The sequence below is a fragment of the Electrona antarctica genome (genome assembly GCF_951216825.1).
Source record: "Electrona antarctica genome assembly, chromosome: 20".
NCBI classification, from domain to species: Eukaryota; Metazoa; Chordata; class Actinopteri; order Myctophiformes; family Myctophidae; genus Electrona; species Electrona antarctica.
Window position 1 is genome coordinate 25,195,478 of NC_136801.1, and position 20,365 is coordinate 25,215,842.

The 20,365-nt window shown below is 39.6% G+C and overlaps 1 protein-coding gene across 1 annotated transcript; it reads right to left on the minus strand.

Moving 5' to 3' along the window:
- Positions 1-6,003: 6,003 nt before the first annotated feature.
- bmi1a (bmi1 polycomb ring finger oncogene 1a) lies at positions 6,004-20,310 on the minus strand. The gene is made up of 10 exons (XM_079490129.1): positions 19,875-20,310; positions 14,821-14,956; positions 13,898-13,994; positions 12,034-12,089; positions 11,219-11,266; positions 10,896-11,004; positions 9,068-9,113; positions 8,163-8,261; positions 7,874-7,954; positions 6,004-7,032 (listed from the first exon to the last, which is right to left on the minus strand). Exons 2-10 carry the CDS (start codon positions 14,930-14,932, stop codon positions 6,649-6,651), a joined length of 1,032 nt encoding a protein of 343 aa, XP_079346255.1. The 5' UTR covers positions 14,933-14,956; positions 19,875-20,310; the 3' UTR covers positions 6,004-6,648.
- Between the last annotated feature and the right edge of the window lie 55 nt (positions 20,311-20,365).

Sequence of the window (20,365 nt, forward strand, 5' to 3'; positions counted from 1 at the left end):
ATTAAAGTTATATTGTATTGACGACAGTATTCGCCTCTTCTCTAGTCTGCATACAGAATTACAGATTGGACAAATGTACATTTTATTCATTAAAATAAGTTACATAGTGCCACTGTGCCACTATAAGCAAAAGTATTTAGGCTATGGAAGTCTGACCCCTCTGTCACACCTCCCGAAATCGGAAGAAGCTGGCATTTCCGTTTACAGGAATATATTTTAAAATAGCTTTACATTTTATAGGCAGAAAGCTATATTCACCTTAATCTTGGCCCTTCTCCAATCAATCAGCCTTTTTCTGCTTCTGCCTGCGTCGTTCTTATCAATCTCTTCACTTCCTCCCTGGTGGATTCACACGGGCAGTTGAAACGATGCAAAGACGCGTTGTGAGTTGATTTGGAGCAGCTACTGCATGCATTGTTGAGCCTTTGCAGCGTCATACCAAAGCGGCTTCCTTTGACAATGAATGGTAGACGGCATATATAATCTAACCCGTGTAAACGCAACATTAGTATAGGATAGGGGTAATGCAGGTAATCAGTGTGTTGCCAGATTTTTCAACAGAAACAAGCGACTAGGACTAGGTCTATGAAAACAAACAAAATAATGGCTATTTGAAAATAGCAGATCTACAAGCTCACAACGTGTCACATCGCAACACATTGTGAGCTTGTAGATCTGCTTATATATATATATATTATTATATATATATATATTACCACCGTTAAAATTACCACCGCTGAAGTGCCCTTGAACAAGGCATTGAACCACTACGATGAAATGTGTTCTATGAGCAGGGCCTGGCTGGAAACAAGTTCTTGAGCTTAGCCCAGATACCCTGGGTAAATATAGTAATCATTTCATTTCATTTCCCCTAGTTGCTATTTTCGGTATGTCTCCTGTTATGTGGTGGGCAGATTCAGACATTAGGTGCCAGCCAGGCGCTGCATTTTGCTTCACTGGAAAAATCCTAGCCCCCCTGCCCTGCCACCTGGCTAAAAGACCTGGCTGTCATCCTTTACCCACCTAGAAAAATACAATTCTCAATAGAGGCTCATTGAATAATTTCTCTACAACCTGCATGGGACCCTTTTCTTTCATATATTAATTAACTGCAATTAATATCCCTTTCTCTTCTTTCCATTCTTTTATATGGTCATTTCTTGCCTACAACTTTCTTTCTTAATCATTTTTTGTAAGGCTTGTTGTTTTTTGTTGTGTTGTGTATATGTTCCTTGTATGTCTTGTATTAAAAAAAAAAGAAAAAAAGAAAAACCCAATAAAACATTATAAAAAAGAAAAAAAAGAAGAAGAGATCTGCTATTTTGGTAAAAGGTACCAATGTGGGTCTCTGGCACAGTATTTTAAGATGTGGTCCGCAGACAAAAATGTGGGAACCACTCAAACACTAAACAATATAAGGAAGCAAACCGCAATAAGCAACTACACTTTGAAAACAAGCCCAAAGTCACTTATTATAAGCAGACATTCTGCAATGTCTGCAGTAATGTCTGCAGTAATGTCTGCAGTAATTCTGCAAACTGTTAATAAATTCTTCAATCAATCAATCAAAACATGGCAACACTGGTAAAAAACATTTATTACCACAAACTCACGTTTTTTAGTTTTTTATTATTATTATTAAATCTGCAAATATAGCCTATACTTGGCAAAAATAATAAAGAATTCCGAATCTGAATTGTATGTTTAGTGATCATTATTATCTAATTATAATATATTGTCTTACCGCTTATGAAATTGATTTTTAGAGGAAAGCAGCCAGCTGGGACATAGGCCTAATTATGTGAAAAGCAAGGGTATAGAGGACGTCACAAAGTGGACGGACATCCGGCATATAGCATCATATCAGGTGCAGGCGTGTTCAATTACAAGTACAACCAGTATAGGACTATTTGTCATTCTTATAATCCTGTTCTAATTCATTGTAATACAACCTCTCTGGTCATGTGCATTCAAATTACAATCCTTCGATTCCATAAAACATGCTGTGGCACTGAGTATTCGGTTGCCCAATGCAATTTTGGCATCTACCACGAGGTGGCAGTATCTACTGAAAGGTATGAAGAAATATTACTCAAAAAGTCCAAATGTGTCATTTTGCTAAATTTGTATTTCAACCGAGATAATCACATGAAAATAAATCATTTAAGTCTAAAAATAAAATACATTCATGTAATATATAATATAGAGATTGGCATGACAACCGCTTTAAGCTGTCATAAACCACATCTACCACGTGCAAGTCATGTCTATAAACTGGGGAACAGAGATGGTAATATAAATGGTGCATTTATAGCGCCTTTATTCAAGGCGCTTTACATAGATTGTGCATCAATTCACCCATTGTGTGTGTGTGTGTGTGTGTGTGTGTGTGTGTGTGTGTGTGTGTGTGTGTGTGTGTGTGTGTGTGTGTGTGTGTGTGTGTGTGCGTGCGCGTGCGCGCGTGTGCGCGTGTGCGTGTGTGAAGGCTGAGAAGGTGAACAGCTTACATCTGCAGTGCTGAGGTGAAGAACTGTCTTGTCTAATAAGTGGCAGATGGGGGATTTCCAGTGCATGCTGCCTGTATTAAGCTGAAGCAATTTAAATGTAATCGGCTCTGTTGTCCTATCAGGGCATAATGGCTCAGGTGTATAGCCTATGACCGGGCCCGGTAGAGCTGCAGTTCGATCCCGGGCTCCCCCAGAGTTATAGTGTCGAAGTGTCCTTGAGCAAAATTGTGCATTTATATAGCGCCTTTATCCAAAGCGCTTTACATGATGTCATAGATTGTGCATACAGTCACCCTTTCACACACCGATGCCGGAGCCCGGAGGAAACCATGCAAGGCTGAGTGAGGGCACCACCCTGCACATCGGGAGCAATTAGGGGTTCAGTTAAGTGTCTTGCTCAAGGACACTTCAACACTAACTCTGGGGGAGCCGCGGGTTCGATCAACTGCAAACCGGTACCCATCCGGCCACTCGACCATGCACCGCCGCGGCGCCGCCCCAGAGCAAGACGTCTGAACCCCTATTGCTCCTATATGTGCAGGTTGGATTGCATGGTTTCCTCCGCCATCGGTGTATGAATGTATAGGCTATATATAATGCACATGATTGCACAATCAATGCACCGTCATCACATCACTGTTTCCCAAACTCATTTTACGAGTCCCTTTATATTTTGTTTCCTACATTTTGTTTTTAATTATTATCATTTCAAAGCATTCTTTTTTTAAACCGTTCCAATAAAAAGCTATACATTTTTCATGAATGAAAAACAAATTCAATTATTTATTTTATTTTTCAGTAATTTCAAGTAATTTTTAGTAGCAGGCTATGTCTAGTGACAATAGACGATCTACAAGCTGACAACGTGGCGCAAAGCGACGCGTTGTGAGCTTGTAGATCTGCTTTGGGTCCAAGGGAGTAATCCTCTTTTGGGTCACGGGCGGCTAAACGTATATTCGGGGTAAATCATCAACGCAATGCTCCAGAAAAACACCCAAAATAAATATTACAAATAAATGAAAACAGTAAATAAAAAAAAACCATGGCCCCTCGAGGGGCAATATCAGTCAACTGAAAAAAGTCGGGTGTTTTCGATTAATCTATCATGGTTAAAATGAAGTTTGAAGTTACAATTGGTTTGTATAGGAAGGGGCGGGGCAGCTAAAATGAATATAAAATATCTAAATATTGAATCAAGTAACTTATAAACTGCCTGGGGTTTTCATAAAAGCCAGAGTAGATGATAAAATGACCAAATGTTTTTTTAAGGTGAAATATCCATTAAAAAAAATAAAGGTGATTGTTTTTGCAATTATTATAATAATGTATTAGTATTAATATGCCTATCAAGGCTATCATAATGCTTTTACTTTTTGAAAATCTTTTGAAATTACCGACCCAGGGTTTGGACACAGCATGACAGCTACATACATAAATAATCGTATGATAACAAAACGGTTCCAAATTCCCTTCCATTCATCTTAATGAAAACAGCTGGAATAGAATTGTCACATTTACATCCACAGTTTTTATCCTGGCGTTTATTTTGGGAATTTATGGCAAATGATGGCCTACGTATGATTATGATGATGATGATGATGATTATTATTATTATTGAAACATTACTGTTTTGAAAAAATCGCGAGCTTGTAGATCCGACAATTTCGTTATTTTTGTTAACTATATATTAAGTGTAGAAGAATGTGTTTTTTTTAAGCAAAACTGCAAGTCGTTTCGTTGCATATTTCAGCAATATGCGTCTATAGTTAATTGAACTGTCATATCTGTCTAGTTTTTGCTTACAAAGCGTCACGAAGGGCAACAAAAATATAAATAAAAGTATTTTTGTTCTAATGTTATATGTTCCAATGTTCAATGCAAGCTCAATTAATTAACCACTTAATCATTAACTAGAAATGTATATTATGATCGCTCTCGCAATCAAATGTAGCCTATACATCTCATATCCCGCCGCGATGCCTGCTGTCAAAAGTCAGAGCACCTGTCCCCACAAGACAAGTTCACTATACCTATACATTACAACACATTCAATCAATGTAGGAAAACAGAAAAAAATAGAACACAATATCTTAATTATTAGATGTTTCTCGCACGCATTGCCGTTTTCGGCTTCTTGAAAACATTCAAGTAGGCTAGTTAATCCAAATGATTTGAACATGTAAACACGTCTGTTTTGTTTTGTCAAGTTGCCGTCCTTTCTTAAATTAAATTAACTTAAATAAGTGCTGGTTCACTAGGAGACATCTGTCCGTGGTGTTGCCCTGCATTGTCTGACGCTGCCATTTCATTTCACGCTATAATGTCATCATGTCCCCCAGCCTGAACAGTCTACTCTGTCTGCGGTCTAAAACAAGAAAGAAAAACGACTGAAAATCACGTGTTTTTATAAGTGTAAAATGTTTTATTTAGACGTCTTTATACTGTGCAACAGTAACAATACAATAGTTGATCATACAATCGAGCGATACAAATACGGAAACACAGGAGACATCAAAACATTTGTCTTTGAGCATGAAATGGCGCTGAGAATGAGATGCTTGTTTGTTGTATTATGCCCGGCCTTCTCCTCGGGGTAAAATGGGAACAGATTAATGTCATCGCTGATTAAATATGCTTTTTCTTGGTGTCTATTTACATGTGGGTTTTCTAAAAAAATGTTTTTCGAGTTTTAAAAGATACATGTGAAGAATATTTGGATGCCACTGCAGCTACACAACGAATAAAAGGACACGGGGGGGAGGGGGAGTAGAGCACTGTTGTAATTAATTTATGGAGATATTTGAATATCTCCTTCTCAATTAAGATTCATATTTATTTTCAATATTAACCTAATTCCTTTCCAATTTCTCCAGAGCCACCTTTACAAGTTCCTTCTGCAGGTGCGCACTGTTCACTTTAACCAAACCTCTCTCAAATACAAATAATAAAAATATACAATAATAACTAAAAAGTTTTAGGCAGACCCTCCATGAACTTTTTATTTTCTTAAAAGAAAAAAAAAAGCGGGTGTCTTATGAGCATGCTTTAGGCCTATAGCTGACATTTTTCTCTAACAATTTAAAACACATATGAACACATTCGATTTGGAAGGAAAGAAAAATATATATATAGAATCAGTGAAGCCAAGAATATAAAAGACCATCTTCAGTCATCTGTAAAATAAAAAACTGAAAGTGTAGCTTGTAAAATAAAAAAACTGAAAGTGTAGCTTCATGGGGAATACATGTTTACCGTTGTTTCTCCTGTAAATTCTGTATACAATGTCAAACCGTGAATGAATGCCACCTTTTCCACAAAAAAAAAGTTATAAAAATCCCCACCCAGTTCCTTCTCTTTTTTTTCATTTTCTTTTTGTTGTTGAAATGTTTCACTTCCCACTAACAGTTAAACTTACATATTCCATAATATTTATAACAATGGTAATAAAAAAAACAGAGAGAGAGAGAAAGAAAGAGAGCCTCTACGACAATGGAACTACAATTGGCATGGAAACAGTGACGCCTAATTTATTCCCCATATACGACAGTGGCGCTTGCCAACAGGAAGTGACCTACAAACGAAAGCAAGAACTTGTATAGCATCTATGTAGAGCAGTTTGTCGTCAGCAATGCAAGCGATATATACCGTCGCACAATGGAGTTTAAATTGAGCTTAAAAGAATAGTTCAACCCCAAAAATTACTTATTTTCTATCAATTACACATGCACTCCATGAAGCCTTGAATTGATGGAGATTTTTTTCTTTTTGTCAAAGCCAATAATTCGAAATTTCGACCGGGTCTTGTATACCAGAGATTCCGCCGGTCATCATCGGCTTAGGAATTCAAAGCTTCATGGGGTGTGTAAATTCACTAAATTGATAGAAAATAAGTTGTTTTTTGAACTAATCCTTTTACCACTTTGTCCCTGGCGTCCCTATTTTTGGGGCCTGCCGTGACAAAACATTTTCGAAAACAATCCAAACATTTTGAACGTTTCGGACGATTTTCGAAAATAGGGCTTTAAAGTGGTTAGTTTTATAGCCGACGGGGTTCTGGCGTTGGCCGCCCGACGTCCGAGTCGCTCGCGTCCGTCTGTCCGTCCGTCCGTCCATCCATCCGTCCGTCCATCCACTAGAGTCATCATCCGGTCGAGCCGATGAGCGCCGACGCCTTCCGGGGGGTTTTGCTGCCGGCGAAGGGGCGGGGCGGGGGCGGGGTGGAGGTGGAAGCGCCGTTGGCGGGCGTGGTGACGTTGTGGGCGGGCTGGCACTGGGGCGGGGGGTGCGGAGGGTGCAGATGGTGGGGGGACTGGGGGGCGTGCGGGGTGCCGGGGCTGGGCAGCGACGACGACGTGGATGGCACGCCCCCCCTGGCCGGACTGCTGGCTTTATCGCTGGCCGAGTCGCTCTCCGGACCGGACCTCGCCCCGGTGCTGTTCTGGCCCTCCTGTTGCTGCTGCTTGTGGTCCGTCTTCATCTTCTTACAGTTGGGTCGCACCCGGTACTTCAGTGGCAACGGGCCGTTCTGGGAGGACGGATGGAATTTAAACGGTTTAATTTCCCCAAAGCCATATTATGACATGTCATTGAGTATATAGCCTACCGGTTATATGTTCAACTCATATGTATTATGGAGGACAAAGTCCTCACATTTCCACATTTGTATTGCCACACACACACACACCAATAAACGGTGTTTGTCCTCCATTTATTTGAAATATTGTGCTAAGATTTGTTTGGCTTTTCTTCCTTTATTGATAGCATCAAGTGAAGATTGACAGGAAAGAGGGAGAGAGAGAGAAGGGGAGAGACATGCAGCAAAGGTCGTCATGAACAGGACTCGACCACGTGACACGTTGTCAGGCCAAAGCCTGTGCATGTGGCATGCGCCTGGACCACTTGGCCAGCGGGCGCCCCCGGATGTGCTACCTTTTAAGGTTTTTTTCCAATTCCTACTTTGGATGACATGCATACTGGATCTTGCGTCTAGCACTTCACTAAGAAAACACATTGTTGATGCGCAACCTCTTTTTTCCTACTTAATTTAAAGATTTATTATTTTATTTATTTATTTGAAAAGTTAAAGACAAATGTAAATGCTGCCAACTTGCCAAGTTGATTAGCTGATTTTCATCAGCACTCCATTTAGGCAAAGTATAATATCAACAATGATATGGTTAAACATATTCCTACATTGTGGTGAAAAACACAATATATAGTCATCAATTCACCAGTGAGTTGGTCTAATTTCATGCTTAAAAGATCAACAATATTTGGGATTCAAAAAATAATAATATATGAATGGTCCTTACTTATAAATACATAGATTATATTAAAAACACAAATAAACAAAAGTGTTCTCTTACCCTCCTCCAAGTGTAAATATATGCTATATCCATTAACGTGTAGTAATCTTTCAGTGGCTCTTCTTCATACATAACTTCAACCTAAAATGTGGGTTAAAATATGTTAACATTATTTTTCATTTGGAGAGAAACAAAAATGATAAGACATTATCCCGTGTTAAAAAGGATGACTCTGTGCCATTTTGTTTGCCAACTTCACTTTCTTCATGTTATTACGATTGGGATTTACAACCATTTTAACAATTCCTATGCTTTCTTATGCATTACTTGTCATTGAGGACATGCATACCTGGTAGGTACCGGGGATGTCCATTTTACTGCGGAGGAACTTTCTCAGGTGCATGACTGTCATGGCGGCCGGACACTGGAGATATCTCTTGTTAGCCACCTGAAAGTAAAAAATTATTTTACAATGCACAGCAAAATATAACAATTACAATGCATCATACTCCTATAAAATACAACATTAAAAATGCATCATAATACAACAAAATATAAGATTTACTAATGAAATGCACCATATAATCCAACAGAATTTACAATTCATCATAATCCAACAAAATGATAGGCTATAATGCATATTGCACAATATACAAGAGGGGTGCCCAAAAGTATACGCGATCTACTAGAAGATCATAAAGGCTGTGCAGGTAGACCAGATGACATGCACCTAAAATATATATATAATTAAATATATATATATTATTAAAAAGAAAAAAATCTTTTTGGCATCTGTCACTTAAAAAAGGGCCTGTCAAATCAAACCGATGCAATACTTTGTTTTCAAGAGTGTTGCACACAAATATCAAAGTTATATATAAAAAGCCCTGCCAATTCCATCCACCTCCCCCCTCTGTTTCCCAAAGGTAAACTTTTTACTATTTTCAGCAATGGTATATAATGTTTTTGGTGGGTAGATTTGGTTGAGCTGGTCATTTTAAAATTAGCTCTCAAGTCAAAAAATTGTGGGCACCCCTACTTATACAATACTTATACAATCCAACAGTACCAGAAATAGACATCGTAAGAAATATGTATATAAATGTCAGTGCATCAACATGTTACAGAAGGTCGGTCCACCTTAAAAAAGGAAGATGAACAACTTATTTTTGTAGATAACAAAAAAAGGAAAAGCAGTATCACATATTTGTTTTCACAATGATTAGTGAAGTGAACAAGTAGACATTTTCTTACCTGTTCTTTAGAAGGCCTGTCTTCTGGCCCACTGCCCAGTTTAAGTCTATAGATCACATGGGGAAACGGATAAATAATAGAAGTGATCATTGATAATCATCAAAATATATGAGCACCACTTTACACACATTAACATAATTTAATTTCCAGTTTCTAACTAAATGCAATTCAGTGGCAATGCTATATAGGAAATACAATAATGTCTCGTCTCAGTGGTCTGGTTTCAAGGAAACAATACTCTTGCAATATGACAAGTGATAAGTATGTGTGTCTATAGATATATGAAAATGTCAACAAGGGATACCCTTTGTGAGTATTTATGATAAGACTAATATAAAGCCATAAGACGTATTAGTAGTTGATTCATGCAGACTACTAGAGTGACTGACTGGGAAAAAAACTATTTTCAATTTTGGTCAGACACGTTCATTATGCAAGCCAGTTGTCCTTGGCTTAATCCGATGTCATTTTGAGTTAAATGCATAAATGAACACAAGAATTTACTGTAATACTAAAGTAAAGGATTGCTATACATGGTCCATCTTGGACAAAAGATGGACCATGTTTTCTTTCTGGGTTTGAATGATTTTGAACCTATTTTACTTTTAACAGATGACAAGACATTTTGACAGGCATTGTTGGATTAAAAACAATGATTAAATGTATGCGATGATTGATCTCAACAACTTGTCGCATGGTTGAGCTTGTAGATCAGCACGATGAGCATGGGGCATTAATTTATGAAAAAACACAGAATGTTGTTTCTTCTTCTATTTACAGTTAAGAGCAGTTCTTCAAGCACATGAGGTGCCGTGGAGAAATGCTCTACCTGTTCACCTACTGATTACATAACTAAGATTCCCAAATCTGAAGATTCCCAAATCTGAAGATTCCCAAATCTGAAGGCTTTGTATCTTATTTGTATAAGAAGTTAAGATAATCTACATGTTGTGTATGGGTGTCTCTACATGGGTGTCTCTAGAGTCTGGAATGTCGATTTAAAGAGTTGGCAGCGGCCGACGAATTGGAAAATATTTCTGATGAGAGAGAAAAATATTTCTCTCTCATCACGAAATTATAACTATCAAATGTTGAATTTCAAATGTATCCAGAGATTCTATTTGACTCCAAGGAAACGTTTTCAACTCCGGCTCTGTACGACACCAATTTGCAGTGTTTGCACCCTATGCAACAATAACAAACTGGGGACGTATACATGCACATGATGTGGGAGTGTCCAGATGTCAATCGTTTTTGGTCTAGAGTTTCAGAAGTACTATCTGAGGTAATGGGAACCAGAATTCCCCTCTTGCCTAATATTTTTTTGTTGAATGATGATTCAGCGATTGGGTTGACATTGACAATGCCACGTAGAAGACTCCTGCTCTAAGGGCTGACAGCTGCAAAAAAATTGCTCGTCCTAAGATGGAAACCTCCCCATAAACTTGAGGTCTCACAATGGATCCTCTCATTAATGGACATGATCTCTCTCTCTATAGCTAGATCCAATGGGGCACAAGAAAACACACTTGACATCTTATCCACAGCATTAGAAAAACTTAAATCATGCCAACATCTCTGATGACTGTTATTTTCTTTTTTTTTTTTTTTTTTTTTTTTTCCCAATGGTAAAGTACCTGTCTTGCTTTATTTATTTTTTGATGTATTGTAATTTTTTATCTGTTTCGCTGTTCAACCTGTGGGGTGGGGAAACCCCCCTTTTTAACAAAAAATAAAAATAAAAACTTGATCACAAAAAAGAAAGAAAAAACAAAGAATGTTGAAATATGGAGATGTAAGGATTCTATAAGTGTGTTTAAATGTCTACCTGTTGTGGTCAAAGAACTCGATGGACAGGCTAATGATCTCATCGTCTGTTATGATTCTCTTGTCCTCATCTGCAACCTCTCCCCGGTCCTCATTCGATCCGTTGGACGCTGTCACCAAATACATTGAAAACAAGTCATTAACACGGGAGAAGATAATCAACCAACTAACCACGCCAAAAAACAACAATTTTACACCAATATCAAAGCGTAAAAACAAAAATCAGTTCACACAGCCATTATTTATTAATTGGAACCATACAAATCACAATAAAACACAATCCCATTGCAATCAATCCATTTGTGCATGGATTGAACAACTCACCGTCTACAGGGTGTTCCGCATAGAAATCTCTCCTCCTCTTCATTTCATCTGCAAAGCACAGGGATTCATCATAAGCCTGTTCACCCTCAACGTCAGTCATGTTTATGTTGTCATTCTGAGCCATGCTGCTCATTAATGAATAATTATTAAAGTCGCTTAAGTTTCCACGCTCCTCCTGTTGTACGTGTTGTAGTGTCAGCTTTAGTGACTACCTTTGCGTTTTTAACACCAATGTTTTAGATGAGAACAAACACTGAGAAGGACTTGTATTTATGTATTATAATTATTTAGGGAGTGGGGTTACTATACAATATGCACATTTATGTTTATATACTGATATTTAAGTAAATGGTGATATTCTGATCAGTGAACTCTTGCCACGTGAATGAATCCATACACAATATGGTAATTAGCAAGGCATCTGCGCTGTTCTATTGTGACGTCACAGCAAAATCCTCAAGTCTTAATTTGACTCTGAAGAGAGTACAAATGGAACCAAATTAACCTTCCATCCTTTGACACACACACACACACACACACACACACACACACACACACACACACACACACACACACACACACACACACACACACACACACACACACACACACACACACACACACACACACACACACACACACACACAGTTTTAATTATTAATGTACGCATACATTTGCAACTTAATTTTAGACTGTTGAAGGCATCTTTTAGGCATAGCACATTTTCAAGTCTGTTGTGCTGCTGTATAATGACAAAGTCTATTTGGATTTAAATTTGAATGCATGCACAGTTTTACTGCATTCTCTGTGCTTACTTTTGAAGAGCCCAGGGACCAGCTTGTACACAATGTCCTGTAGAGTTTTGTCAGACCTTCAGAGAGAAAGATAAAAGGACAATTGTATGATGTTAGACCAGTGGTTATCAAACTTTTGTCAAATACCCCCAAATTGATTTATTTGGCCGCTAACCGCTGCATCTGAAAAAATATGTGTTTGAACAACTCACCATCTACAGGGTGATTTGCTTACTGTCGTTTAAAAAAATAATGAAATAAAAATTACACACATTCACGATGTAGGCTACTGCAGGCTATATAGGGGTCAAAGTAGCTAAATAGGGTAAGTGATATTTTTTGTTAAAAGGTTAAATTCTCTTTATTCTGACTATATACTATATACGGTAATCATTGCTATAGCGTGTTTGTTCAGTAGTTTCCTTAGCTCTGCAGTTCTTTAATAAACAGAAAATACATTTTCAGGTATAGTGACAAAATTTCAGCCAATCAGTAGAAAGTAGCCATTTATCAGCTTATTTTGTGTTCCAGTTCCAATTCTGTCTGCTCATTTATTTGTCATAATTTACAATTCCACTTGTTTCATCTGTATCCTGACTGTGTTCTCTATCCTGATTGGATAAAATTGGTATCCTGACCTGAAAATGCATTTTCTTTTTAATAAAAAGCTGGAGAGTCATGGATATGTACTGTTACCGAACAAACACAAGAAAATCACTTACCCTACAGATTTTGATATATTGTCTCTGTCGGTTGCATACCTCATAATGTCCTAAACTGTAAACTTTTCAGGATTAAAATAACAAGGTTTCTGCCCGACAACAACAATATTTACTCATTTTGCTGGGGACACCCTCAAGGACCACTGGGTGTCAACGGACCCCAATTTGAGAACCACTGTTTTAGATTATTAAACCCAACACTTAATTTACAGTGGTGGACAAAGTGCTAAACATCAAAATGGGTACCTGAGTTAAAGTAGCCTAGTTGCTTTTTAAGAAAAGCTTTTTAAGTATAGCCTACTTTTTCCCTTCCTTGAAACCGTATTTGTTTTTTGAAATGTAGTGGAGTGAAAGTAATAAATATCCAAAAATGCAAATAAGTGAAGTATACAGATACTCAAAACATTTACATAAGTCCAAATGCACACATAACATGATGGTTTAATAATGTCTGGATATGGAGTTTGTGACTAAAACAAGAAAAACAGGTTAGAATAAACTGACAGACATCAAGTTTAGTATCCAAACACTCAAGGACCTGTGTGTGACTCTTGAAGTGAGGAAAGATCTCACCAAGTCATACAAGACAGAAGTTATACTTTCACCCTCAGGAAAGTTATACACCACAAATTGAAATGAAAATACTACAGTCAATCATTCCATGCCCAGAGGGGGCACTCGTAAGCCAAGGAGGCAACACTGTTTGTTTAGTTTGTTTAGTCTATAGACTCTACGGGACAATTCTAGACAAAATACTTCAATCTCACAGGAAGATTCCCTTGATTAAACCAGATTGATATGTATTTCGGACCCCCCCCCCCCCCCCCCCCCATCTCAAAAGTATTTTGTGCCAGGGACCTCCAGAAGCAAAGATTTGAGTTAACAATGTTTGTTAAAAATAGATACATATAGATTTGCACAATGTTTTAAGATTTTTCAAAAATAGCAATTATACGAGCATAGCGCATAACCAAAGCATAAAATATGGTTAAAGTGGTTAAAATGATTGTGACGCTATATTAACTACATTTTGCTGGGGATCCCCTGGTCCACCAGCTTAAGCCATAAATACAATGGGTATGCACAGACAACTACTTCAAACCACAAAAAAGACATGGCATATTAAATAAGAGTACGTACATGCAGACAATCACAAAGCTCACCTAATGTTGAGAAGAGGTTTCGTTTTGTGGACTTGCACATCACAGATGGGACAGTATTTGCTGGTCTCCAGGTAGCGCACAATGCACATCTTGCAGACTGGAACACACACAGAAACACACAACAATAGTATGAACAACAACATTAGTTACTCAGTCAATTGCACTAGACACAAAAGGCATATAGCTTGAACTATCAAATGTGTCTAATTTGTTGCCATGGATAAGAAAATCCCATAATTGAGCAGTATAAACCAGGATAAATAAGACTTGCCTGCTAGTGAAGTTGCATGTTTTGGATTTAAAAAAAAATGTATTTAAATATATTTTTTAGTTTTCTTGGTTAAAACTAAAAAAAACAAAAAATTAAAAATAACTTTAAATTCTGATATATTCATTGCTATATAGTGTTTGCTCTGTAACAGGGGTCTACCATCTCTCCAGCTCTTATAAACAGAAAATAAATGTTCAGGTCGGGATGCCAATTATATCCAATCAGGACAGAGAACATACAGGATGCATGATAAACAAGTGAAGTTGGAAGGAAAAACAATGTTTTAAGACAAAATTGGCCTTTGTGGGGGTTTCTCTGCTAACAAATGACCTGTGTGGCGTTCTCTCTGCTGATTGGATGAAATTGGTAACCCACAATAAGATGTAGCCTTATTTTTCTGTTCACCAAAGACCTGGAGAGCCCCTGTTATACTGAACAAACACGATTACTGAACAGTCTATAGCAATTTATGTATTTATTTCTATTTTAACAATCTATAGGGAATATAGTCATTAAAATGCATTTTAACAAAACAAATAAATTGCTTGAAGCCATGTCAAAAGGCCATAGTGTACATTAGAAGCATCAACTCAACACTTTTTCAACTTTGTGTGAAGCACCATATATACATACATACATATAGCTTACTTACATGAATGTAGACATTCAATGATGGTGGTTGCGTCTATAAAATATCCCCCGCACAGGACACACATGAGATGAGGGTTCAACTCTGTGATCTTTATCCTGGTCGTTCGATGCATGGTTCAATAGAAAAATGGACTGCCCTGGAGAGACAGATGGAAAAAAAATAAACACCTTTACTATTTAAAAAGAAGAAAAAGCATGGAACAAAGCTAAGTAAAATCTCACGACTGAAACCAGATTAGGAGTTTTGTCAGTCCAAATCTGTGATTTGTGAAACAGCAATGAACTAATATTATAGGACTGTGATGATATCATTCTATTTTTTCTAGATTGAGGCTGTTTTATGGAAGATATATACTTCTGAACAACTTTTCTAGTTTGGCCACTTCAAATACCCTTTAATCTTGAAACAACATAACTGAAAATAGATATACAAGATGTGAGCTTAGTTTATTTTTAGTACAAGAGATGCTTCTACAGAAGACTTTGCTGCTGTGGAATCCCAAAGACTGAAATCAGTCGAAATTTAATCCATGAAAAAGTCTTCATGTTGAACAAAAAAAACTAAATAAAATACAGAACACAACCGGGTTTACTGCAGTTTGACCTGCATGGGCCATTTGGAGGATAGTTTATAGCCTATATTGTTTATTTAACTGTGTCAAGCAGGCATATACTTTATGCTAATAGTCTATAATAACCTAGGGCTCGGTGGGAGGCAACATGTTCCGTGCTGTCATGCCTGCCTACCGAATGACCTGGGCGAGGAGGGTTCAATGAGCGATCATAAATCAATCACAGGGTGATCAATCGTCAATCGCCTGCTCCACAACGTGTGGAAAAACACACGCTTATATAGCATCATCGCGGTGCTTCTCCCTTCGTTAACATTATCACTGTCTCTCACACACACGCACACACACACACACACACACACGCACACGCGCACAACAGGCACACGCGCACAACAGGCGATGAGCACAAACATAGCCCGAAGGTTCAAAGTTTCTTATGTGTGCATGTATGACTGTGCAGAACCGGAACGCAGGCATGCACGCATTGACCGAGCGGGTCACTCGTTTTCCCGACAACGGAGCCATGTGTTCTGTTCGGTGTGGTTCGGATTGTTGGACCAAAAAAAAGACCGAGGTTTTTTTTTTTAAGAGATGAACACGTCGTCCGTCATCCATCCGTCCATATTCACTCCGTGTCAGGTGTGCCACATATGGAATATCTTAAGCGTTTCTATGGCAACTTCCTTGGCGTTCGTTCGACCACCTGGCATCTTGCCAGCAGAGATAAATAACTACAAGACGGTGGGTTTTTGCCAAACGGGCTTGATAGGCAATCCCATGTGGCAATCACGTGTGGGCGCTTCGGGAATAAAATGTGGCAAATTAAGAATTCTATACAAAAGCCTGATTAATGCTAAAGGCTACACAGTCAGTAGCCTAGTAGCCTACGAAGGCGTCGCTTTCCGATCTGCAAGCTCGTGTCGGCGAGCGACGCTGAGTGACGAAGTATAGCCGAACCTATAGGCTTATTGAACATTATTTTGGCTCAGCCCTGTCTGTCCGTCACTATTATAAAGGATAGCAGCATGCACAAGGCAGCGCCGCACATAGATTTTGCCGTGCTGCCGATATAGGCAAGCACACACACGGCTGCCATTTTGTGAAAGAAACCCCCGTCTGCTGCTGCTGGTTGGAGCGAACTGTAGGCAGCGGACTGGGGCTTGTTTTCCTCTCCTCTCTCCCTCTTCAAGATCCCGATCCACTACTACGATCCACATCCAGGAGGATTCATACAGCCTATATAGATGCAATATTATAACGCGTTCTGTTTGGGTTCCTCTCTGCTTCTCACCGGAACGGTTTGAAACGCATCTAGGTTTATTAGGAGGAATAATAATAAACAGTTCGGGGTGCATGTTTTCCATTTAATATTTTCACACATGCACGGTGCACGCACGCACGCACGCTTGCGCAGCATGCAGGCAGCAAGCACCAAGTTCTCTCTGTGCAGGCTTGCTACAACATATACACGGCGCATGCACAGTTTGCACACACGGTGCAATAACAACATGGACACAGCACGGACCCTGCAGTCTGTGTGCCTGAACTGAACTTGAAACACGTCGCATCACGAGTGCTTCTTAATTTATTCGGCGTCGTTGCCCAACTTGCCCCCCTGCATGCACGGAGGGAGACGCATCTCGTGAGTCGTGTATATATATATATATATATATATATATATATATATATATATATATATATATATATATATATATATATATATATAGGTTATAGCCTATCTGTGGTTTGTTTTTGCCGTTTCCACAATACCATGGCATGCACTTGAAGAAAAAAAAACAGATAAACCAGTGGTAAAGTGGGGGGAAACCGCCGTATCAAGATCCAACGTGAAATTAATTAAGTGCCCCCCCCCCCCCCCCCTGACCCCCAAAAAGTATCCCGTTCTGATCCGTTCAGGTCTAGGATATACATGTCTGTGTGTCTGAGAATATAGCCAGTGCATAACGCGTCATCAAAATAGTTATTACACATCATATATGCTAAATAACTGGCTGCTTTGAGCCTATAATATAGTATACAGAGCCACAGATATACGCCGCGAACAACTGAAGTTTAAACCTGTGAATATATAGGCTACACATGATGAACACAATCACCGTGTATAGCCTAATATGTGAAAGCATAATATTGTCAACAAGTTGGATCGGAGCCCTGCATGCAGCCATTCATGGGATGAGAGTTCTTCTCAAGGGGGTTGAACTATATCTGAGACCATGCATTCCTCTTGATTGAAACTGACGTTTATAAATTAATACCAATATAACATAGGACCCAGATGGCTCGTTCTATGTACCGTTTTGGTTTTGATTCTATACTGATATATTATATAGGCTAAGCAGTAAGCAAGCACATTTGGAGTGGACATGAGGGGAGAAGGGTTGAGCAACTTGAGCGGTTATAAACAGCGTATACGCCATTAATCGATTAGTTGCTGTTTGCGCAACTGTTCCCTCTGTCCGTCCTATGGGAGCTTGATTATACAGGCGACTGCATTGAAGCAACGCACGGAATGACACACACACACACACACACACACACACACACACACACACACACACACACACACACACACACACACACACACACACACACACACACACACACACACACACACACACACACACACACACACACACACACACACACACACACACGATAGTCTACTCTACACGTAAAGGTCTATTTAGCTTAAATTCTATACCAGACATCGCTGCCTGGATGTCTTTAGTGGCCCAGATTATAGCCGAATCAATGTTATAGATTATGCTGACACCCCAATAGAGCCACCCCCTGTACACACACACATTAAAAACATACCATTGCATTCAGTTTTTCCAATGACCCAAAGTGGAAATGTATACGAGCTGAACACCTCATTAAGCACACATAACATACGCTTGCACGCAGGACTCTGACATAACATTCAGGTTACACGTTCCCGTATAGGCATGAATGATATTATGTTCTAACATTATTCAGATTTCAGGTTCTATAGCCTATACCGTTTCACCTGTCCAGAGGTTTCCGTTACAAGCAGATTATATCATATATCAAATGGAAAACCCCAATAAGCCACTGACAATGATCGGGAAAGAAAGACCCCATTGACCTCAAACGAGCCACTGTCACTCGTTTATTTAAAAAAAAAAAAAAATCAAATGGCATGCATGCAGTGCAAAACTGAACAGTATGTATATACAGGCAACCTGAATGAACAGTGTCAAAACCGTGGATTTAGGCTTTTGTTAGCCTACAAAGCATGCATGCTGCATGAGCCTTCTAAAAGGTCTCGCAATGAGAATCATAAATTGCAGTCTTTTTGGCGAGATGTGGCACCGTCATCGTGAAGTGTTCAAATATTTGACTTATAAGATGAGTCATGAGTGAATCAACAATTTTCCCAACTGACCGGTGACCGACCACATGCACACACACACTTATTTTCACACACACTTATTTTCATAGAAAGAAAGCCTTGCAATTTACAATGACAGACTGTCAACCAAAGACGAACTGCACGAACAAAAAAGCTTTGATCTGCCGTTCCAACAACCTGCGTTTTAAGGGCACCCCAAACAGACAACAAATCTTAAAATGCCTAAACAAAACGCAAATGATATATCCCTTTTGCGGTAAACATTATTCCAACTGGAATTATGTTTTCTGCGTGCATAGCAGCTGGCTATAACGACGCTATCACCATTGCCTTTGGCACATGCCCTGGTGGACAAGTTATCGCTTGGTTTAAAATTTCTATTAAAATTGCCAAAACCTCTGAACCATGGGGGCTACCGTGCACCAGAATTATCCCATTGTCAGCGCATGTTCAGCTTCGATCCCGCATTGAACAAGTGACCGTGATCACATATTTTGTGAATAATTTACAAGACTTGTCACGTTCCATGGGACCCACACCGTCCAAGCGGGAACTTAAGTTAATAAAACCAGCATTTGGCCATGTGTGGCCAAAGTCAACACGCAGCCCAGTCCGCTATAGCCCAAAGATCACAACTCTATAAAATAGAGACATAACATAAACATATATCCAGAGCAGGGGGACTTGAAGACTCCGACGCCGTAAACATCTCACCCATCCCAGCCTGCTTCGCTCGAGATCGCCCGCTTCGAACAAATCTAAACCACACAAAACGACCCCCGCACTGGGGCGAACTCAAAACGCCACAATCTATGAAGAATAAAGCATGCGATGTGCGTGTTTGTGCAGTTTCATCGACGTGCGTGTGAGAGATCGGAGCTTTTTTTCCGCCGTGAGACAGACACACAGGCAGCTCTCTCCACGTCGGTATGAGAGGCTGCAGCCATATACCATCCAAAGCAAGCAAACCCCAACACATCCACCGCTGGATCGTCTTTATTTACCCCGTCGCAAGGGAGCGATCGGCCGCCCCAGAAACACGGCGCATCGGCGGCTCGCCGAGAGCCGCTATCGAACATTACATACCCACGAAGCTGGACCGCCGGACTGCGGGGCTGGAGCCGGAATTAGACAATGAAAGTTGTGGTTATACGGCGATCAGCAGCAAACGCATACGATCCGAGCCGCCATCTTGTAACGAGCTGCAGACGCTGTCAGTAGCGCAGAGGAGACGCGGGGCGCGCACGGCGAAACCGGTGGGAGCGCGTGAAACATGCGCGTAAAAAAAATCCCTTTATATTCCTTCCCGTCTCCGAGGCTACGGTTCTTCTGTCGCCGGACGGTCCTGATGATCGGTGTTCCCACACAACAGCGGTGCAAAAAAAAGCTCACAGTTCGGGTACCAGATGATAAGTTGGTGTCCCCACAGAGGGAGCAGACTGCAGCAGTGTGTGTGTGTGTGTGTGTGTGTTGCTGTTCTGTGGTAACCGACACCGCCGTCCCCAAAATGGCTTGTAGTTCGACCGCCCCGCGACGATCACGTGGTCTCATTCCTTAAGGGTGCCTAGAAATTAATG